Raw genomic sequence first — 20,165 nt, forward strand, 5'->3', positions numbered from 1 at the left:
TTCCCACTCCAATTCCATGAAGCTCTTCGTCGTTCATGAGTAATCTATTCGTAGGCTCGCTGGGCGGTGATGAGTAGGATGAGATCTATCATGTAATCGAGTTAGTTTTGATGGGGATTGATCCCTAGTATCCACTATGTTCTGAGATTGATGTTGCTACTACTTTGCCATGCTTAATGCTTGTCACTAGGGCCCGAGTGCCATGATTTCAGATCTGAAACTATTATGTTGTCACCAATATATGTGTGTTTTAGATCCGATCTTGCAAGTTGTAATTACCTACTATGTGTTATGATCCGGCAACCCCGGAGTGACAATAACCGGAACCACTCCCGGTGATGACCATAGTTTGAGTTGTTCATGTGTTCACCAAGTGCTAATGCGTTGGTCCGATTCTTTATTAAAAGGAGAACCTTAATATCCCGTAGTTTCCTTTTGGACCCCGCTGCCACGGGAGGGATGGACAATAGATTTCATGCAAGTTCTTTTCCCTAAGCACGTATGACGACACACGGAATGCATGCCTACATCACATTGACGAACGGGAGCTAGCCACATATCTCTCCGTGTTATAACTGTTGCATGATGAATATCATCCAAACAAATCACCGACCCATTGCCTACGAGTTTGTCCTACTGCTGCTGTTACTTGTCTTGCTCTGCTGCTACTGTTGCTACTACTGTCGCTTGTTACTGTTGCTACTTGCTACTGCTGTCACTACTGTTGTTCCTTGCTACTGCCGTTACTCGCTACTTTGCTGTTACTACTTTGCTTGCAGATACTAATCTTTCAAGTGTGGTTGAATCTGACACATTCAGCTGCTAATACCCGAGAGTATTCTCTCACCTCCTGTTTGGCGATCAACAAATTTGGGTCGAATACTCTACCCTCGAAAACTGCTATGATCCCACGCGCTGGTGGGCCATCAACAACATTCTTCTAGTTTCGATTGCCGGAGAGTGCTAGCAGCATTCTTCTGGTGCCGTTGCAAGGGAAGGTCTGCTGTTACGGAGTCACCAGACTTCATTGCGTGGAGTCATACGAAGAATGGTATGTTATCAGTTAGGTCTGCATACTTGGTAGAATGGAATCATCAGTATGGATGTAAAATAAGACATTCTAATGGGATGGGTCGTTCAGCGGTAAATCCTATTTGGGAAAAGATTTGGAAGTTATCTTGCCCGACAAAGGTTAAAAAATTTATCTGGCGTACGTTGTATGGCACTCTTCCTTGTCGTGTTACGCTTGCAAATAGGCATATGAAAGTTTTACCAATTTGCCCCACCTGCTGTGAGGGTCTTGAAGATACTAAGCATTTGCTTTTTCTGTGTTCTAAAGCACAGGAACTTTGGAAGATATTAGAGATGGATGATATTATCAAGAAAGCTTGTGAGATTGATCGGGCTGGTGAGGCAGTATTGGAGTATCTACTGCTTTTACCAGACCAAGCATTGAGGATTTTGGGACGCCATAACGTCCGTGAAATGATTGCCATTTCTGCATGGTATTTATGGTGGGAAAGGCGAAAATTGGTGCACAAGAAGAAAACACAGAATGCTCATATGATCTCTATGGGAATTTTAGCTCTAATAACAAATGTTGTCAATGCATCATCCCCAAAGGACTCAATGAGAAGGGAGGGATGGTCTTATCCCCCTAGGGGTTTTGTAAAACTTAACGTTGATGCTTCTTTTGATCATGATCTGTTACGGGGCACGATGGGGGCGGTCCTTCGAGATGGTAAAGGAAGTTTCATTGTAGGGGGAAATAGAAAGATTGACCACTATGCGGATGTATTGATGGCTGAAGCAATGGCGCTCAAATTTGGCCTAACTCTGGCGCAAAAAGTGGGTTGTAATCGTCTCATTATCAACTCGGACAATATGGAGGTTATCGAGACAATGAAGGATGGAGGACGACCTGCGGGTGCGGCGGCGGCAATTTTTTATGATTGTTTCCATTATGCTTGTGACTTTGTAGCTACCAGATTTGAACACTATAATAGAGAAGCAAATAAAGTAGCTCATGAACTCACTAGATTAGCTAGATTTTCTTGGGCTTCTGACTGGTTTGAAGAACCACCAGTTGAAGTTGTAACGTTACTCTTAAACGATGTTTTGATTATATCTAATGAATAAAGTTCTTGTTTCCCTAAAAAAGGCACAAGAGGGTTCTTCCTTTTCATTGATGAGATGCCAAGTCTCCGTGATCAAGCTGCGTCCAACGGATAGTTGTGATTGTTGGCCCTCAACCTGTTAAAATGTGCTAGTTGTTACTATGTTAAGTATGTAGATATGGACCATATGATTGTCAAAATTGTTAAGTACTGTGTTACCAAGATCCTCCTTTTGTCGAATAGTGTAACCACTATATATGTGTTACTCAAATGATGTCCGCCAAGTTCTTAAATTTTCATAGAAAGTATAGTAGACAGTTCATTCAATTTAAGCATGTGACCTGTAGAGTAGCTGATGTGCATGTTTTCGACGTGGCGAACAACACAGATGTCCAGAAGGAATTTGCATACTAATTGTCCATATTGCAAATTGAGATAATATATGGATAGGTCGACCCATACAATTGACATATTTGACATGCATGAACAAATTAATAGTTCGACGAGTAATTTACAAACCATAAGCTCGCTAATTTACAAGAATATAACGAACCACGCGAGCACAAAAGAGCTACCGTGCACCTAACACTCACCCACAACGCACATCAGCCATCGTCCATGGGCTTAGTGGGAGCGAAGACCGCCAAGTTGATGAGCTACACACCTTGATCGATCGAGGCTGGGGCAAACTCGACATCGGGGATCGCCGGTACTGCATCGGGCGCAACGCTCACCAGGGCTACCGCGCCAGCTTGGTCTGCCCCAGCGACGTCGAGCGAGACAACGTTGGCTCTCAGCAAGGCTGTCGTGACAGCCCCGAGGCATGCCCCAGCGACGTCCGACGTTGCGTCCTCCTCCATCTGGGACATAAGCATGTGCCACGTCTGGCGGCCGCCATGGCCGTAGTTGTCCTTGCGTCGTCCCGGTTCCTTCTCCGCCATCTGCACTATCCGCCACGCTCTGCACCGAGTCAGCAGTATCGCCCGCTTTTAGGACGACCCTGGCTAACGTGGCAGCTTGCTCGTACAGCGTTTCCTTCTTCCTCCAGCAGTCATCGGGAGAGTCGGCGGCATGACAGTCGACCGCCAAGTCGACCATCGTGTCTTCAGCCTCAATTCCGCCGACGCACAACTCCATCCCGTTGTCGGCCGTTTGGGGTATGACGGTATGTGTGGGTAACTAGCTAGCAAGTGGATCAGTTGCAAGTCGGCGGCGGCGGCCATTGTTGTGGTTATTTATAGCTATGAGCTGGTTAGGGGATTGAGGATTTTACAATTCACCGATGTGGAGTGCAGGAAGCCTTCCCTAGAGCGCGGTTATATTAAAAGTGGAGCACACAGCCCGACAACCGTATACGGTGTCACGTGTTATCACACACATGTTAACATAAAGAAATGTATGTGTAACTTACTAATCATTGCACACGAGTACTCGCATACGCATCGTGTGCGATATTGTTAGCCACCGCAAGCAACTAGTAGTTTTGCATTTTTTAAAGATTTTTCTACACACAAAATCGCACACGGATTAACTGTAGTAACCGTTTGTGTTTTATTTTCTCATCGCAAACAGTTCATCCGAGTGGACTGTTTGTCGCTATCACACAGATCTCGTTTATACGAATCATTTATGTTCTTTTTGCTCATCGCAAACACTTCATCTATGTGAACTGTATGCCGCATATCACACATATCTTGCTAAACTCAACCATCTCTGTTGTGTTTCCTAATCGAATACAGTTTGTCCGAGTGAACCATACGTCGTATATCGCACACAGCTTGATCTGGCTGACCGTTTCTGTTGCATTCCCTAATACCAAACAATTTATTTGAGTGAACTGTATGTCCTATATCACACACACCTTGATATAGTTACCCATTCCTGTTGTTGTGCTTCATCGCAAACAGTTCTAATGGATTAATTGTATGTCACACATCGCAAACGCAAGTATAATATGAACCATGTTTGATGTCTACGTCATCGCAAACGTTTTGCATCTTTTTTGACGGGTTTTTTACATCACCATTTGTGATTAATGCATCGCACACACTTTCAACAAAGGGTCTCTCATTGTAGTGTTGCGTTTGGACCATCCTGCAGTAGTGATAGCAGCTTTAATGACACCCATCCTAATGGCGTGGTGGGGTAATAAGAGGTAGCTGGATGAACGACATAGAAGGAGATGCCATTCTTACCGAGGAGCAACGTGAGTGCGACACCTGTCCTAATCCGTCAGGGTTAGGTAGCTTTCACTGTAGCATGTCAGTAGTTTGACCACTGTTACATCTACTATTTACTCTTGTATATTTACCATTTTAACCATTGTGGTAACCCCTTTCACCTATAAAAGGAGGTCCATGGCTACCTTTACAAGGGTCGAAACCCTGTCCATTTACACGGGTAGCAGCACTTCCGAGCTTCTTGCCGGGTAGTTTGCGCTCCTTGTAACTTGGGCATATTCATAATCCACAAACCATACAGGACATAGGGTTTTACGCCTTCGAACAGCCTGAACCTGTCTAAACCCTAGGTGTGCATTGGTTGGTGTTACCCTTTGCATACGTTGATCCCCACAGTTGAACCGCAAAGGGGCCCTCTCGGTCCAATAGTTTCTTGTAGCTCGACACAATTATTGTGGCCTAGGCACGACCCCTTTGCTAATCGGGTCAACCCGTCGACACGCTAGGCACACTTGCCCACTAGCTGTTTGGCCTGCTAGGCTATTTTTGGTCCTTTTTACCTAGTGGGATGGGTATTACGCCACATATTGGGATGGGCCATGTCCGACACACTCTAATCAGGTCGTGTTGTGCCGGACCGTGTGCTCACACTAGCAGCCCAAGCACAGCCCAAGGCGTGCCTGACACGACCTGATTAGAGTGTGTCGAACATGGCCCATCATGTGGCGTGCGAGCGTGCTCGCGGGCCGGCATACCAAGTCTGTCGCGTTTGGCCTGCTTTGCTCTTGAGGGGATGACTTCATAGGAGTAGCAAGATATTCAGTTGTGGGGAAGATCCTCCATGGAATTCAAACCATCTTTGTCTTAAGGAGTTGGGGATGTTTCATCTCTCTCTCTTTGTATCATTTGGATCAAGGAACTATCCATGTGTATATTTTATTGCATCTATATGCATTGATTTGTGCTAGTTTTCCTCGTGATTTCTCTTGTGTTCTTCCTCCAATCCACCTCCGATTTGTAAAGATTGGGCACAACAAGGACTTCGATGGCTTTGACCGTGTATCAATAGTTGCATGAGAAAGATCCCATCTTCGCCAGGAAGTGAGGGAGACAATCTTGCAAATCACCCACACGGCATCTTATTGGGAAAATTTCTGTCTTGGGTTGGTGAGCAAACCACTAGCATCGCCGAAGCATCTCAAAAGTCTCGTCCTAGTTGGTGAGCAAACCAGGTTGGCTCTAAGATTCAGATTTAGAGGATGGCATTTTTGCTCATTGCATTGGGCAGAGGGGCAGATTTGCAAAAGATTTCTATTTATCTTGTTTCTCAAACACACATGAAGGAAGGTGAAGCTCTGGAAGCTATCAAAAATAGTGGAGCTCTGGAAGCTATCAAAAAAATTGGAGCTCTGGAAGAATCATGCACCACAATTGATGGAGAAGATAAACAGTAGCCTCTCTCTATATGAGATAGTGTCGAGAACAGCAGCCTCAAACCAATGACACGGCATGCTGATAAATTTGTGTGCCAACGCTAGAAGTTCCCGTCATCATATGACATGAAGTAACACCAAGATCTTCACATACGTAACCTGGTTTTTTACATGCACATTAAGTATAGTACGGACTTACAGACCACACTCGACACGAGTGAATGCTTTCCAATGTGATTCTTCTAGGAAACCAATGGGATGGGGCTGCTAAAGCTCCCAGGGGCCAGATGTCCGACCATAAAACATAACTGCATCAGACGGCCCAGTTTTAATGCATTTTGGGAACACATGTGCCAGATTTTGTTTTGCTTACAACAGATATTGCAGTGCAAAAGGCTTCATAGGCAGGAACACGAAATGAGCCGCCACAGAACAATCATCAATAGCTGTCTTCATCTGTCTCGGGCCTCCGGAGGTAATAGCGCAAACAATTAACCAGCACCTGTAAAACGGAATTATCTAGAGTTCAATATTGCTGAGATGAGCAAGAAGGTTACTAGATGCGCTAATCTTTGGCATGGGTATACCTGAGATAACGAGCTGTTCAGTTTTGCGCCTCTGTAACTCACATGAAACTTGTCCTTGGCAACCAAGCCCTGAATAAGACAACCGGCATGAACTAAGGAAGGGCCTTCATAGCCGAGTGACCACAATAAAAGAGATGGAACTGGCATACCTCGGTATCAATCTCAGCTGATTCCACATCAATGTTTACGTCAGTAATGATCTTGATTACTTCCAAGAGTAAGCCTGGCCGATCAGCTGTCTCTATGTAAAGCATGCTGCACACAGATGATGTACATCAAACCAAGAAAAATGAATTTCACAAAAAAAAAAAAAATGAGAAGCAGATCATTCAGGTTCTATAAGATGTGATTCTTGGCAAATGATAAACACATTTGTTGTCTAACATATGAAGTTGTGTCAAACACCATCAACTATTACACTGGGTGCAGTACCCAAGAATCAACAAGTTTGGTCAGCATGGTGACTTGTCCAATACAACCAAGTCCAGCAGTCCAATCTGTACCTAGCCTGTACTTTCTACAACAAACCATCCCATTTTTCACTTTAAGGTGTCCTCTGAGAGATGTACGGTAATGCCTGAACCCGACTAGCCTAGACATGTTTATGATGCAAGGATGCCTCCAACACAACAACGAATTTTTGCAGCTTGGACCAAACTCAGGAGGCGCATACCTTACTACTAGTCAAATGCACATGCTTATTACGTGACAGGTGATTCTTTATGGAGGAAATTATGTTGGTCATTTAAAATTGGAGGAAATTATGTTGGTCATTTAAAATTTCAAATACTCGACAAGATAACTAGCCCTCAAGAAAACGTAGTCACTGCCCATGTAAAACCTTCCATTATGATACCAGGTAATGTCGTAATGATCACGTGAATATTAGTTTTGGCAGCATTTGCAGACGATAGCTAGAGATTTAGTTTGTCAAATGTGTACGAATAGTGCTTTGGCACATATAAAGATACGACCACACGGCAAACCGTGGTGTAACATACGTGTGATGTCACCATATGAAAACTATTACATACGGAGTAGTAGTGAATTTAGTTCGTCAATGTGCAGGAATAGTGCGCCACACACAAAACCATAGATGTGGATGCCACAGAACTACTCCCTCCGTTCCTAAATATAAGTCTTTTAAGAGATTCCACTAGAAGACCACATACGGAGCAAAATGAATGAATCTATATTCTAAAATATGTCTATATACATCCGTATGTAGTCTTTTAGTGGAACCTCTAAAAAGACTTATATTTAGGAACAGAGGGAGTAACATATATGGGATAATATGCATGACAACTAAGTAGTCACCGTACATGCTGACATCATGCTAAACAAGCGGCATACAATAATTAGAGGCTATCATGGTCAAACCTTCTTTTCGGTCCATCATCTTGCACAATTACATGTGTTGCAACCTCAACATCAACCTGCGATAGAGAACCAAAAAATAACTAATTGCTCAAGATATAGGGAAAAAATTGAAATTAACAGCTTAACACTTGGATTCCTCTTTTAAAATATCCAGTGTACCAACACTGAGGAAGACCCATCCCTAAAACGAAAATATGTCTAACAAAAGCATGGACCAGCATCGGTGCTGAATTAGCAGGAAGAGAGCATCCACTGAACTCACCTTCTTCTCAGGGGCTTTAATTCCAAAAAATTCACCCATAGCTAGCTTTTCGCTTGATTCCTATACACATATTGCATATTATTCTGATAATTTGATTCAGCAAAATGATAACAAATCTAAAGCTACCAAATACCAAAATCTAAAACACGACTGAAGAATATGAATTCTGAAACATACGGGATGATACTGCAGGAGGTTGTTAATGATGGTCAGCCGTATTGTTTCCAACATGTCAGGGTCCTCAACCTTACGCCCTCTGGACAGAGACAGATGGTATAAAAAGATAAATAATATTAGAACATGACCAAATCACCACAACTGTCTTAGTATGATAATCACAGGTGCAATTTCTAAGGAATATTTTGAAATTTTAGTGTGAGGCCCAAAAGTCAAAACATCCTTCTATGAAGTCAGTCAAAAAAAGAGTGAAACGGTACTTTGATGAATGCATGTGCAATGTGTTCAATGGTAAGTACAGAAAACAGATCAGAAGGCAGCTAAACTAAAATATCAGTATTAATATGTGGACATCGCACGGTTGCGCAAAGTGTAGCATCCAAAAGTGATGAATCAAGCATACAAATAACCTCTTTTACTTCTTGAAGTGCAAACAACAACTAAACGCTGTATAAGAAAATGCAGCAAACAAAAAGTTGCATGCACCCACAATCGCATGATGTGGAACTTTGTTTGTGTGACAGATGAATCAGTTGCCACACTTCCTTTCGTCACATCAAGGCCCAGGTCCTTGAGTGCCTTCATCTGCAAACAGCGAACACCACGACGCAATAATTTATAGATACAGAAAATCTGTAACTTATAAATCATTAAAGCATATCCAAGCAAGGCCAGACTAAACAAAAGGCATCCCCGGCACAATAAAATACATACCGTATCAAGTAGTGCCCCCAGACGATCTCCAAAACTCAGCTGCACAATGGTCGCATCACGGTCTGAGTCTTGGTCTATCAGTACAACTGGCTGTGGAACTGCGTCGTCAGCTGTCTGCGATATAGATTTGTTTTTCAAAAATGCACGATTGAAATCATCAGTTGAGTAGCATGTAAGAAAAACAGAAATGCCGAGAATAAAGAAAAAACACTTTCCATAGATTTTTTTAATCATTTGAGTATATCAGAATATTGGCATCTCTATCCATACAATAAATTATTGAAATATGAACCAACACTTGGTACAAGCAGAACTACTTTGACACCTGATGTCTAGGACCATATTGCCCCACGTCAGCCCTCAGAAGAATAAACTGTACAGTGAGGCCTATAATAGGTAAGCTGAGCTTTTCTAAAATTGAAGGCGGTCGGAGTTGTCCATAAATATTTCATTGCTCAGGAACATGAGCCTTAGACACATTTTTATGCGAATTTGCAAGGCTGAAGAATATACTGCAGTGCCACAGTCCATATGTTCCACAAAGTTGTGGTAATTTGAGAGATGTAGTCATGCAAATATACCGTTGAGGAAGCTCCCAACATGTTAGCAGAGTTGATAGATTGGCAACAAATCCTAGAAGGATGGGCAAATTAAAAAAATATTAGCACACGGAAACAATGTAGGACAGAACACTGATATACTGCAGAGGACAGTGGCAGCACAGCCAATACAGACAATTAATTGAAGCATGAGAAACTCTGAATGGTATCATGATTTATCTAAAAACACGACAGGGAGAAGACTTATGCCGCTACCCTTTACAGATCTCCTGGTCATGAGCACAATTTTTTTACTAAAAACATAATAACCGAGTTATCAATATGTATAATTCATGTGTTTACAATGGTGCACCCGGACTGCCCGGACCTGGTGGAATTTATTCTTGATGAGGCAGCTCCCTGGAGTCTGGCAGGATCCAAAGCAGTCAGGAAACTTGCGCTGCTTTCCGGTCTGCAGATGCACCACGTCCTCTTGCTTACATCTAGTTCATAGAATAGGTTTTTGTTTGGTCGTCTTTGTTGGTGCTGTACATTTTTGCGCTTGTTTGACACTTCTTCCAGCACAAATATGAACAGAACACAACTGGGCTGTGCACATCGTATCTTAAAATGAAGATATAGCCTTTTGAGAGATAAATAGACAGAACAACTGGAAATGCGTTGTGCAGGAAAATTGGTCCTCACTTGTCATTTATTTGTTTGCATCTTACAAGAAAGAAACCAAAGTGCATTTTTTACTTTGTGCTGATACGATTCGGATGAAAGCTGCAATTCTGTTCCATGCATAAAATTTCCTTCTTAATTGCGTTCATTCTACTTCTCGGCTGCTCCTAACAAAATGGTACTACAACTTCAAATTTGACATCTCATATTTCCACATCCATGCACCAAGTTCAGTGCGAACGGACGAAAATATGTAACAGGCCTCAACATTTGAACATGAATATTGGAACTATATATGCTTCGTCAAACAAAACAAATATAGAGCACATCGCAATCATATCCAATCTAAGCCAACCGCATGTCAAATTTATAGGATAATCATGGATTTATGGTCTGTGAGATTTATGGTCTGTGAGATAGAATGCATACTCATCTAGGAAGGCCGTAAACAACCGAGCGAACACATCCTGAGGTCAACAGTAGCATCTATTCCTCTCATAGGACTTCCCCCGAGCTGAGCTAATATGACGAGCATATGACCAGCTCGCAGAACCGAAACGCTCAACCACACATTCAACAATCTACGTCCCATTGTTCTTCTAACCCGGTGGAACCGCAGCGACGAAACGGGATCAATGGAATGATCCCGTTCCAAGTCCCAAACTGGTCGGAGGCAGCACTCGCCCCGCTCTCATTCAGAGAGTACCACCCGATCACGACCCTGTCGTCCTAGACTGGAACCAATCCAACAACAGCTAGCGAGGCGCGCCGAGGCGCAGTACATATACAGTACGAGGAACAGGGATCACATCACAGGGCCGGGGTTCAGAATCGGGGGAAAAAACGAGAGCGCGGAGGGCGGTCCAGATCGCTCACCTCGGGTGAGATCGGGGGGTGGCGACGCTGATGGAGCGCAGCGGCACGCGAGGGGCCGCGGCGGCGGGGCGGACGAGGTGGCGGTGGGAGGTGGCGAGCGCCATGGCGTCTGTCACTCGGAACGCAAGTGGCGCGGTCGCGGTGGCGCTGTGTGCTGCGGTCTGGTGTTGGTAGGCAGTTGCGGGGTGGGAGGGGGGAGAGGGAGAGGGAGAGGGAGAGGGAGAGAAAAAGGGAGGGAGGGCCGTCGTCGCGTAGACGGTGAGTGGGACGTGAGATTTCTTTTCTTTTTGTGCGCCCACTTGCAGACGGGAGGGAATCGCCCTTGTTTTCTTGTGGGGGAAACGTCCCACTTCCAGTACGTCATCCAGGGTTTAGCCCCCTCGCACTTGTCCCGTCGCGTGCTGCGGGGTCGCGCCGGTGGGTGCGTGCTGACGACCTTGGCGGCACATCAACGGCTGCCATCGCAACGCCGCACCCTACCCTGCTCTTTTCTGACGCACCACACGGATCACGACACCTGTAACAGCAAGCTAATCCGCACTGGTATTGTCAAAAAAGAAAACTAAACTACACCGGTGGTAAACAGTTGTTTTTAAGGTGGTAAAAAGCCTTTTTTTTGTAAAAAGCCTTTTTAGATGAGCTTCAAGCCAATTGGTACGTATATTCTGTAAAAGAAATAAAAAGGTTTCTCGAAAAGTAGCCAAAATGAGCCGCTTCGCTGTTGCAAGCAACGGCAGACATGAATTACGTGTGCCACTAGCTTGGCTCCTGGTTTTATATCTAATAATAATGAAGGGACGTTTTGGGGGCGGATCATGCAGGCGAAATGATACTTTTTCTCTTGAGCAATCACACAGGACGGATTGAGCTGGGTGATGATTCTGGATAACAATAATTGGCAAGCTGATGCTTCTTTTTAAAGGAAAACTGGCATATTGTTGTTTGTATTAGTATATGATAATTTCTCATTTTACAATATATAGTACGTTCTTGATTTTTTAAGCTTTAAGTTTGACTATAAATCTAAGCTACGTGGGCGACTTCGGCGGGAGCAAAAAATTGTATCGATAAAAACTTCATCCGAATACAAATTCAATAATATAATTTTTGCTTTCATCACAGTCACTCACGTTGGTTAAATTTATGATCAAGAAAAATGTAAACACGCTATATTATGAAATAAAGGAAATTTATATCTTCTTTGGATTTCTACATGAATACTAGTATAAAGACATCTCCAACACTTAGGCGTAAATTTTCTCCGTATCCACGAACATAGGGGACTAGTCAGCACACACGCATACGGGAGCCAGCCATTCAATACTAGCAGCATAAATTTCAAACAAGGTTTAAAATAACTGGATGAATTATATGCAAAACGGGTGATTTTCATTTAAATCAGATGAAAATATCTACATTTTAGATATATTTTAGCTAAAATATATCGGACAAAGCTAAACCTAGTCTAATGCCGGGTGCTGCGGATCTCCACTCCCATGATATGTCTTCTCCATCTTCGGCAGCCCGCTCGCCGGAATGTCGGGAGCCCTGAAGGGATATGCTTCAGCGAGAGGGGAAGAATAACCTCTGTCTTTCCTATGTTTGACAGTGTCACTCATTGAGGACTAGGTTGTAGCCTAGTGGCAAGGGTGAGCAGTGGCTCACCCTGCGGTCAGGGTTCGAACCCTGTCGGGGTCGGATTTTCTGGTGCTCACCTCGGGTGGAATTCTTCTATAAAACTAAATCATGTGTGCTAGTGCCCATGGATCTCATTTTTGTTTGACAGCGTCGCTCATTGGAGTGGCACCGGACGGTCGACGGGGCCTGCGAAGAGGGGAAGACACCATTTGTGCATGTCGCTGACGCATCAGCGGTGGCCTTCCTGGGACCGAAGTGGCAACGACCTCCCATGTTATGCTTTTCCTCGATGTTGGTGGCAGTCGCGGACGTGTTGGTCGTTGCCTCGTCGATCTCTACGAAGGCGACTTCTTTCCCCCGCAACACGACGTCGGTGAGAGTTGATGGCAGATGGCGCAGCCGTAGGTGCGGGAAGAGCGGTATGACACGACCTCGCCCACAACAACCACGGTGTTCGTGTTGTTGTGCTCCCCCACATGTCATCCTGGAGAAACCCGCGACTCCTCCGTGAGCCGGCTTGTAGCTGCGAGTTGCTGAACATGCGCCGGCTTGGACGGCCACTTGCTCCTCCATGCAGCAGCGTGCAACATCGCCTATGGACTTGACAGACTAGAGCGCGCAAGGCAAGTGGAGAAGCGAGTTGCCTAGCTCGTATCGTGGGGGGCACCCCAACCGTCTTTTATGCCGGAGAACTCATCTTCAAGCTCATCGGATGCCATGAAGAGTGTGGAGCATATGATGCAAGGAGGATATGGAGAACGGAGGTGTGATGTGGTGCCATTCTTCACCCGACGTCGCTCGTTAAATAGCGGGCGGACGCAATGGGCCAATCAGTGTTGTGTTTCATGCCCATTGGCTCGTGAGCAGACGAGTGACCGGAGTTGATTTCTCGGCACACGTACAAGTTTAATGGAGGTAGGCAGACACTTTATAGTCGTTTGAATGCGGTAAGGAGGTGTGTCTAGTCGGGCATGCAACATGCAATGCTCTCTCGGTCATCTTGTCACTTCAATGCCGGCATAGAGGTTGCGTTCACTCTGGGTCGGCGTCAATGCGGAGCGTCCGCCCTATAGCAGCATGAACACGACACTACTAAAGAAAAACCTAGTAGTGGTCCGGGTTAAACACCTAGTAGTGAAAGCACAACTTCTCCCTAAGGTGGTTTTGGTAATTAATAACAACATATGTGTCACTGAACTAATGATCTTATCTAAGTATATTTCAGAAAAGTTTAAAGATGCATTGGTTAAGGATTGTGAGGAGAACCCCTGGATACAAGGGAATGAATGGGATTGGCCAAGCTTCAAGCTACAAGACTCTACATTTTATATTTGTGAGAAATCACATTTGAGTCCATAAGAAAGCCAATACTATTGAAAGGGGGTGACGTATCTATGATGAATTGGTTGCTCAAGTGCTTAGAGATAGCCACCAAAAATACGCATCCATTCTCCCACAAAAATTCTCTATCCGAAGCCTAAACATCAAAATTGATGCCACCAAGATTTTCCATTTGGCCATACCAAATTTACACCAGACAAAACCTTTGCCAAACCCAAGAGTCTCGGTACCACCAGCTTTCATTTTGGTGCTGTCGTGGGTATAAGTCTGACAGTAGATGTGTAGGGTACGAAAGGATGGGCAGAGCCTTAGCTACGGCGAGGTTGTATGAGTTCAGGACCCTCTGCGGTGGAGGTAATAGCCCTACGTCTCAGTGCTCTGGGAGCTTGTTGTCGAGTGGAATATAGAATACAGTGAATTGCTAACCCCTGCACCAGTGGGGGAGGGTGGCTTATATAGAGTGCGCTGCCCTCCACAACGGTCCGGTGTACAAGGGTGGAGTAGTGGCGATTAAATGCCTACGTTACAGGTAACGTACGTCTTAAATGCTAATAAAGGCACATGGAAACGTATGACCGTTTCCCTCCAGGGGGGTTACGATGCACAGAGTGGAATCCAGTCGGTTAGTTTGATATACTCTGAATGCTAGTCTCCGACTGGATGATCGAGGATCGGTACCGACTGGATGATGGGAACTCCTTAGTTCAGTCGGAACTGACTAAGGGCCTTGTCCCTTATGAGGGGTAGTCCTTGCATAGGACCTTCGGGGCAGGCCTATGACCCTACCCTAGGACTATAACCCCATCATTAGTCCCCGAATGGATTGGGGTTGGAACGACGAAGCGATGCTTGAAGTTCGGATCCGACTGGTACGGATGTGACTTCGGCGTTGCTTGCCCGGATCCATTTTACCTTTTCTGACCAACGATCCGAGTGGAAGTATTCATGAAACAAACTGGCGGAAACCGAGTGCTTCCGTGGTATCTTCTGACGTGACCAGTCAACTGACAGCGGCGGATTTTCCGGGATCCTCAAATTTCGGTTACCGCGCGCTCAGCGGGGATGACGACATCGCGCTCGAGTAGCGCCTGACGCCTCGATTCCCGCGCCTTCATCTTCTCCACTGATATCGCTGCGGTCGGTCGGTGGATAAGATTTCGGGGCCACTTGCCAGTGACCCAGTCGGAACCTTACTTAAATCCCAACGGCGAGGGTTTTTCGTTACGCTCGCCAAACATCTCGCCTTTGCTCCGCTTCCTTCGCCGTCCTCTGCGCGCCCCAAGCTTCTTCCTTCTCCATCTCCCTCGCGAATCCGCAGCTCCCACCATGACAAAGGGGCAGACCAGCAAGCTAGAGGCGAGGAAGAAGAGGGGGAAGGCGGCGGCTCCTGCACGGAAGCAACGAACGCTACCGGCGGGGTGGATCCACGGGGACTTCCTCCCCTCAACGGTGACAGAGGAGGATCTTCTGGAGCTGGTGGAGCACGGGATGATCGCGCACAAGTCATGGAGGTTGCCGGCGGAGGGCGAGACCGAGCCGGCGTCCCGGGAGGGGGAGCGCGTCCTGCTGCTCAGCCACGTGCATCGAGGTTTCTCTCTGCCCCCGCACCCTTTCTTCAAAGGCATAATGAACCACTTTGGGGCGCAGCTTCACCACTTTCCCCCGAATGCCATCGCCTATCTCTCTGCTTTCATAGTCTTGTGCGAGTGCTTCATCGATTGTCCCCCCATTGGGGGCTTTTCAAACATATCTTCTCTGCTAGGTCCCAAACTATCAAACGACTTAATCAGTCGGATGATAAGACTCACCTTCTCCAGCTCTGTGGGGGTTTAGGCTTCCAAAAGAAGAGCAAAAGTAGTTATCCCGCTCTTCAGCTGAGTGAATCGGTTAGGAACTGGCAGTCGACGTGGTTCTACTGCCAGGACGTCGCTTGCCCGAATGCCACGACAGGGCTACCTCCTTTTAGCTTAGATCGACCAGCTCCGCCTAAGCAGCTCGCGCTCACGAAGGCGGAGAAGATCCATATCCAGCCCCTGGTCGACGCACTCGTAGATGTCGTCAGAAAGGGAGTCACCGGCATAGATTTGCTGGAGGTTTTCCTCGGCCGGCGCATCCAACCACTGCAGGCCCGAGACCATGCCACGTGGCATTACACGGGACCCGAAGACTCCACTCGGACCAACGTCGAGTGCGTGACTGGGGAGACGGTGGCGTCGTGGGTGCTCCAGATCACAGGCGCCTGCGAGAACCCCAGAGGGTCCAGGCGAGTGAAGGCTTTCCGCGCGGGCAACCCTCCTCCGAACGAGGTGAGTACAACTTGTCGAGTGCACATAACTGTCTTAGATTTATCGCTGTCTTGAATCACCGTCTGACGTCTGATGTCACCGACTGTATTTTATGCAGAAGTGGACCAACTGGTTCTCTCCCGTCTCGAACAGGGACCCGGCCGAGGAGGAGGAGGAGGGCAGCCAGGAGGGCAGTGTGGAAAGCGTCGAGTACGTCTCCGACAGTGGAGAGACGGAGGAGGAGTCCGATGAAGAGGAGGAGGAAGACGAAGAGCAGAACTCGCCACCCCCGCCGCCGGAGCATCGAACCAAGCGCCGACATGAACCTGCAGCTCCCTCGGCCCCTCCAGCATCCTCGAGCGCCCCGCCGACTGTTCCCGTGGTCCCGAGTGCTCGGAGCACCAAAAGGACCAGGGACGCTGCTGCTGAGCCTGCGAGTCAGCCTTCCAAGGTGGCCAAACCGAGCGGATCTAAACCTCGGAAGGCTTTGCCGCGGATGAGGGTCATCGTTCCCGTCACCTCAACGTAAGTGCATTGTTCTTCTAACTTCTTCTGATATTAGATTGAACTCTTGTTTGATGGTCGAATGAATTTCACTCGACAGGGTTGCCACCTCTACCACCTCTCCGGCGCGCCAGGGGGATGATCCCATGGACACGGACAATGTTGTCTCGTCCCAACCAGGTGCGTCATAGCGATTCCGAGAGTTTACATTATTGCATCACGAATTCTGTCTTCGGTCTTGCCTTTTTTCTGTGATCTCACGCCGTTCGGTCGGGTTTCTCTCAGGGGCGATTTATGTGGATGAGGGTGACCAGGGAAGGTCTGAGCAAGCTGTGGTGCCCGTCCTTGAGGCTGTTCCGCCAGTTACTGCTCTCACCGCGGACGTGCCGCCGACTGAGGCGATGCCGTCGACTGAAACGGCGCTGGTTGCTGCTGAATCGACTGGAGCGGGCCTTGGGATGCCTAAGGAGCCTCCAACGATGCCAGGCCCGTCGAATGTCGAGTACAACATCCAGCGCCTCCCGGAAGACCAGGTGGGAGTGGCTAAGGGGGCCATGGTGCAGGCGGAGCTAATGGCGGGAGAAGCCAAGAAGGCGTACGACTCCATCGCGTCCCTGTACCAGCGAGGCTTGGAACTGCGGGACGATATCCGAGTAAGTGGGCTAGTAAGTATTTACTTTTCTCTTGTAACCCACTGGGTGTGCTCGGATATCGTATGATTTTTGCAATGGGTTCACTCTTAGTGAACCCAGTGGGTGTAGTCCCCGAGACTTCTGTCGAGTGCTTGCACCGGCAGTTGTCTTTATACACATTGTCTTTGACTTGATCAGATCACAAATTAATCTGTTCGAATGCTAACAGTTGGGGCACTCGAAGTGTACCTACTGGATGAGTCCCCGAGAGTAATTTTACTCAGGTCAGGTAGTAGTAGCCTCATAGTCTTAGGCGTTGTCATGTAGCTCAATAGGGCGGACCTGTTTGAGTTGCATGCCAGTGGGGTCACTCTCAGTGAACCCACTGGGTGTAGTCCCCGAGACCGCTGTCGACTGCTTGCGTCGGCAGGGGTATGAAGAACTTAGACTTGTTATTGTTGGATTTGTCTGATCGTCTCTTGGCGCTGGCTGGCAGAAAACTTGCGAGATGGGGACGGCGTACGAGACTCTCAGGGCTGAAAAGGTTTAGTTTGCTGGTGAGCTGGATGCGGCAGTGGTTGCAATGGCTGGTATGAAGGATGTTCTGGCGGAACGAGAGAAGTCCTTGGAGCAGGCCCGTGAAGCGAACAAGGCGTTGACTGCTGAATTGGAGAGAATGAAGGCGCATAGGTCCGAGCTGATGGGACAAATGAATGTGCTGAACAAGCGGTGTATCGTGCAGGAAAAATATGTCAGTGACTGGGCCCGGCAGATGATAACGCTTCTGGGTGGTAAGTCCTGTGTTTCGGAGTTCCTGTGGTATGAGAATTTCACTCGGCACTTATTGATTGCTCGTCCTGTGTCTGCAGATTTGTGCATGGACGCTGAGGCTGAAGCAGCTGACGTGGAGCGGTCGATTCGTGAGAACATTCCACTCGGTGAGGACGCCAATCGAGATCTGCTCCGAGCGCACATTCGCCTGTGCAAAGTTGGGCCTTTCATCGGTCGACTGAGAGAAGTCGTCGGTCGGATTGACAAGGAGCTTTGGCCTGAGGATGAGTCTCGGCGTGAGATGGAAGGCTTGATGACTCGGCTGGAGGAGGTCCCAAACCGAGTGCAGTCATGGAAGAAGTATGCGGCTCACTGTGGCGCGGACGTTGCTCTGTCTCTTGTCCAAGTGCATTGCAAGGAGGTGCGGGAAGAGAAGCTGAAAGCGTTGCAGGTCGCCAACACGAAGAAACTTCGGTTCAAAGACTTCATGGAAACCTTCCTTGAGAGCGCCACTCGCATCGCCGACGGGATCGACCTGGACACATTCGTAGAGCCTGCCAGTCCCGGCGCCAGTCCTGACGTTGTTTGAGAAAACTTTATCCTCGGTATGCCGAGTGTTGATTTGTAAGAAACTTTGGCCACTGCTGTTGGCCGTCACATTCTTGGTTCGGTGTGGGTAAGCTTGATCCACACCGAGCCAACTATCTTTATGTGAACTTTGAATTTGAATCGAATCTTTTTCTCTTCTTTTGCCAAAGAGTCGTTGAGACGATTTTGGCTCGTGTTTTTGTTTGGCGTTTCTTGGTGAAGCCAAAGTCAAACATGCGAAGCATGTCAGTTGTCTTGACATCTGCATGAGCCTCACTAAGGGTCTGTAGAATCTCCGAGTGGATCTGTAGGATCACCGAGTGGATCTGTAGGACACACTCGAAGGTCATAGATTACTTGTGCGATACGGGATCGCAGCTAAGTTGTCGAGTGCGACTATCAGGTCGCACTCGTGGCGAGTTGTTACTCATGTAGTTGTAAGTTGTTTTGACATCCACATGAGCCTCAATGAGGTTCTGCTACTCATGTAATTGTGAGTGGTCTTGACATCCACATGAGTCTCAATGAGGTTCTGTTGAGTCCCCGAGTGTATCTGTAGGATACAGTCAAAGGCATCTGAGTACTTAGGCGATTCGCTATCGCGGCTAAGTCTCCGAGTGTGACGTTAAGTGCACACTCGGAGAAAGTTGAGACTTAGGCGATTCTGGATCACAGCTAAGTCGCCGAGTGTGACGTTAAGCGTACACTCAGAGAAAGTTAATACTTAGGCGATTCTGGATCGCAACTAAGTCCCCGAGTGTGATGTTAAGTGCACACTCGAAGAAAGTTAATACTTAGGCGATTCTGGATCACAGCTAAGTCCTCGAGTGTGACATTAAGTGCACACTCGGAGAAAGTTAATGCTTAGGCGATTCTGGATCGCAGCTAAGTCCCCGAGTGTGACGTTAAGTGCACACTCGGAGAAAGTTAATGCTTAGGCGATTCTGGATCGCAGCTAAGTCCCCGAGTGTGACGTTAAGTGCACACTCGGAGAAAGTTAATGCTTAGGCGATTCTGGATCCCGGCTAAGTCCCCGAGTGTGACGTTAAGTGCACACTCGGAGAAAGTTAATGCTTAGCCGATTCTAGATGCAGCTAAGTCCCCGAGTGTGACGTTCACTGCACACTCGGAGAAAGTTAATGCTGAGGCGATTCTGGATCGCGGCTAAGTCCCCGAGTGTGACGTTAAGTGCACACTCAGAGAAAGTTAATGCTTAGGCGATTCTAGATCGCAGCTAAGTCCCCGAGTGTGACGTTAAGTGCACACTCGGAGAAAGTTAATACTTAGGCGATTCTGGATCGCAGCTAAGTCCCCGAGTGTGACGTTAAGTGCGCACTCGGAGAAAGTTAATACTTAGGCGATTCTGGATCGCAGCTAAGTCCCCGAGTGTGACGTTAAGTGCGCACTCGGAGAAAGTTAATACTTAGGCGATTCTGGATCGCAGCTAAGTCCCCGAG

At 47.1% G+C, this 20,165-nt stretch overlaps 1 protein-coding gene across 1 annotated transcript; it reads right to left on the minus strand.

The window, feature by feature from the left end:
• Window positions 1-5,875: 5,875 nt before the first annotated feature.
• LOC123396615 (ACT domain-containing protein ACR12-like) lies at window positions 5,876-13,177 on the minus strand. The gene is made up of 11 exons (XM_045091503.1): window positions 13,082-13,177; window positions 10,950-11,278; window positions 9,432-9,483; window positions 8,851-8,964; window positions 8,627-8,721; window positions 8,137-8,215; window positions 7,960-8,019; window positions 7,698-7,753; window positions 6,467-6,572; window positions 6,318-6,386; window positions 5,876-6,232 (listed from the first exon to the last, which is right to left on the minus strand). The coding sequence occupies exons 1-11, from the start codon at window positions 13,175-13,177 to the stop codon at window positions 6,170-6,172; spliced, it is 1,119 nt and encodes a 372-aa protein (XP_044947438.1). The 3' UTR covers window positions 5,876-6,169.
• Window positions 13,178-20,165: the final 6,988 nt, after the last annotated feature.

This window comes from Hordeum vulgare, chromosome 5H (genome assembly GCF_904849725.1).
Source record: "Hordeum vulgare subsp. vulgare chromosome 5H, MorexV3_pseudomolecules_assembly, whole genome shotgun sequence".
In the NCBI taxonomy this organism is placed as follows: Eukaryota; Viridiplantae; Streptophyta; class Magnoliopsida; order Poales; family Poaceae; genus Hordeum; species Hordeum vulgare.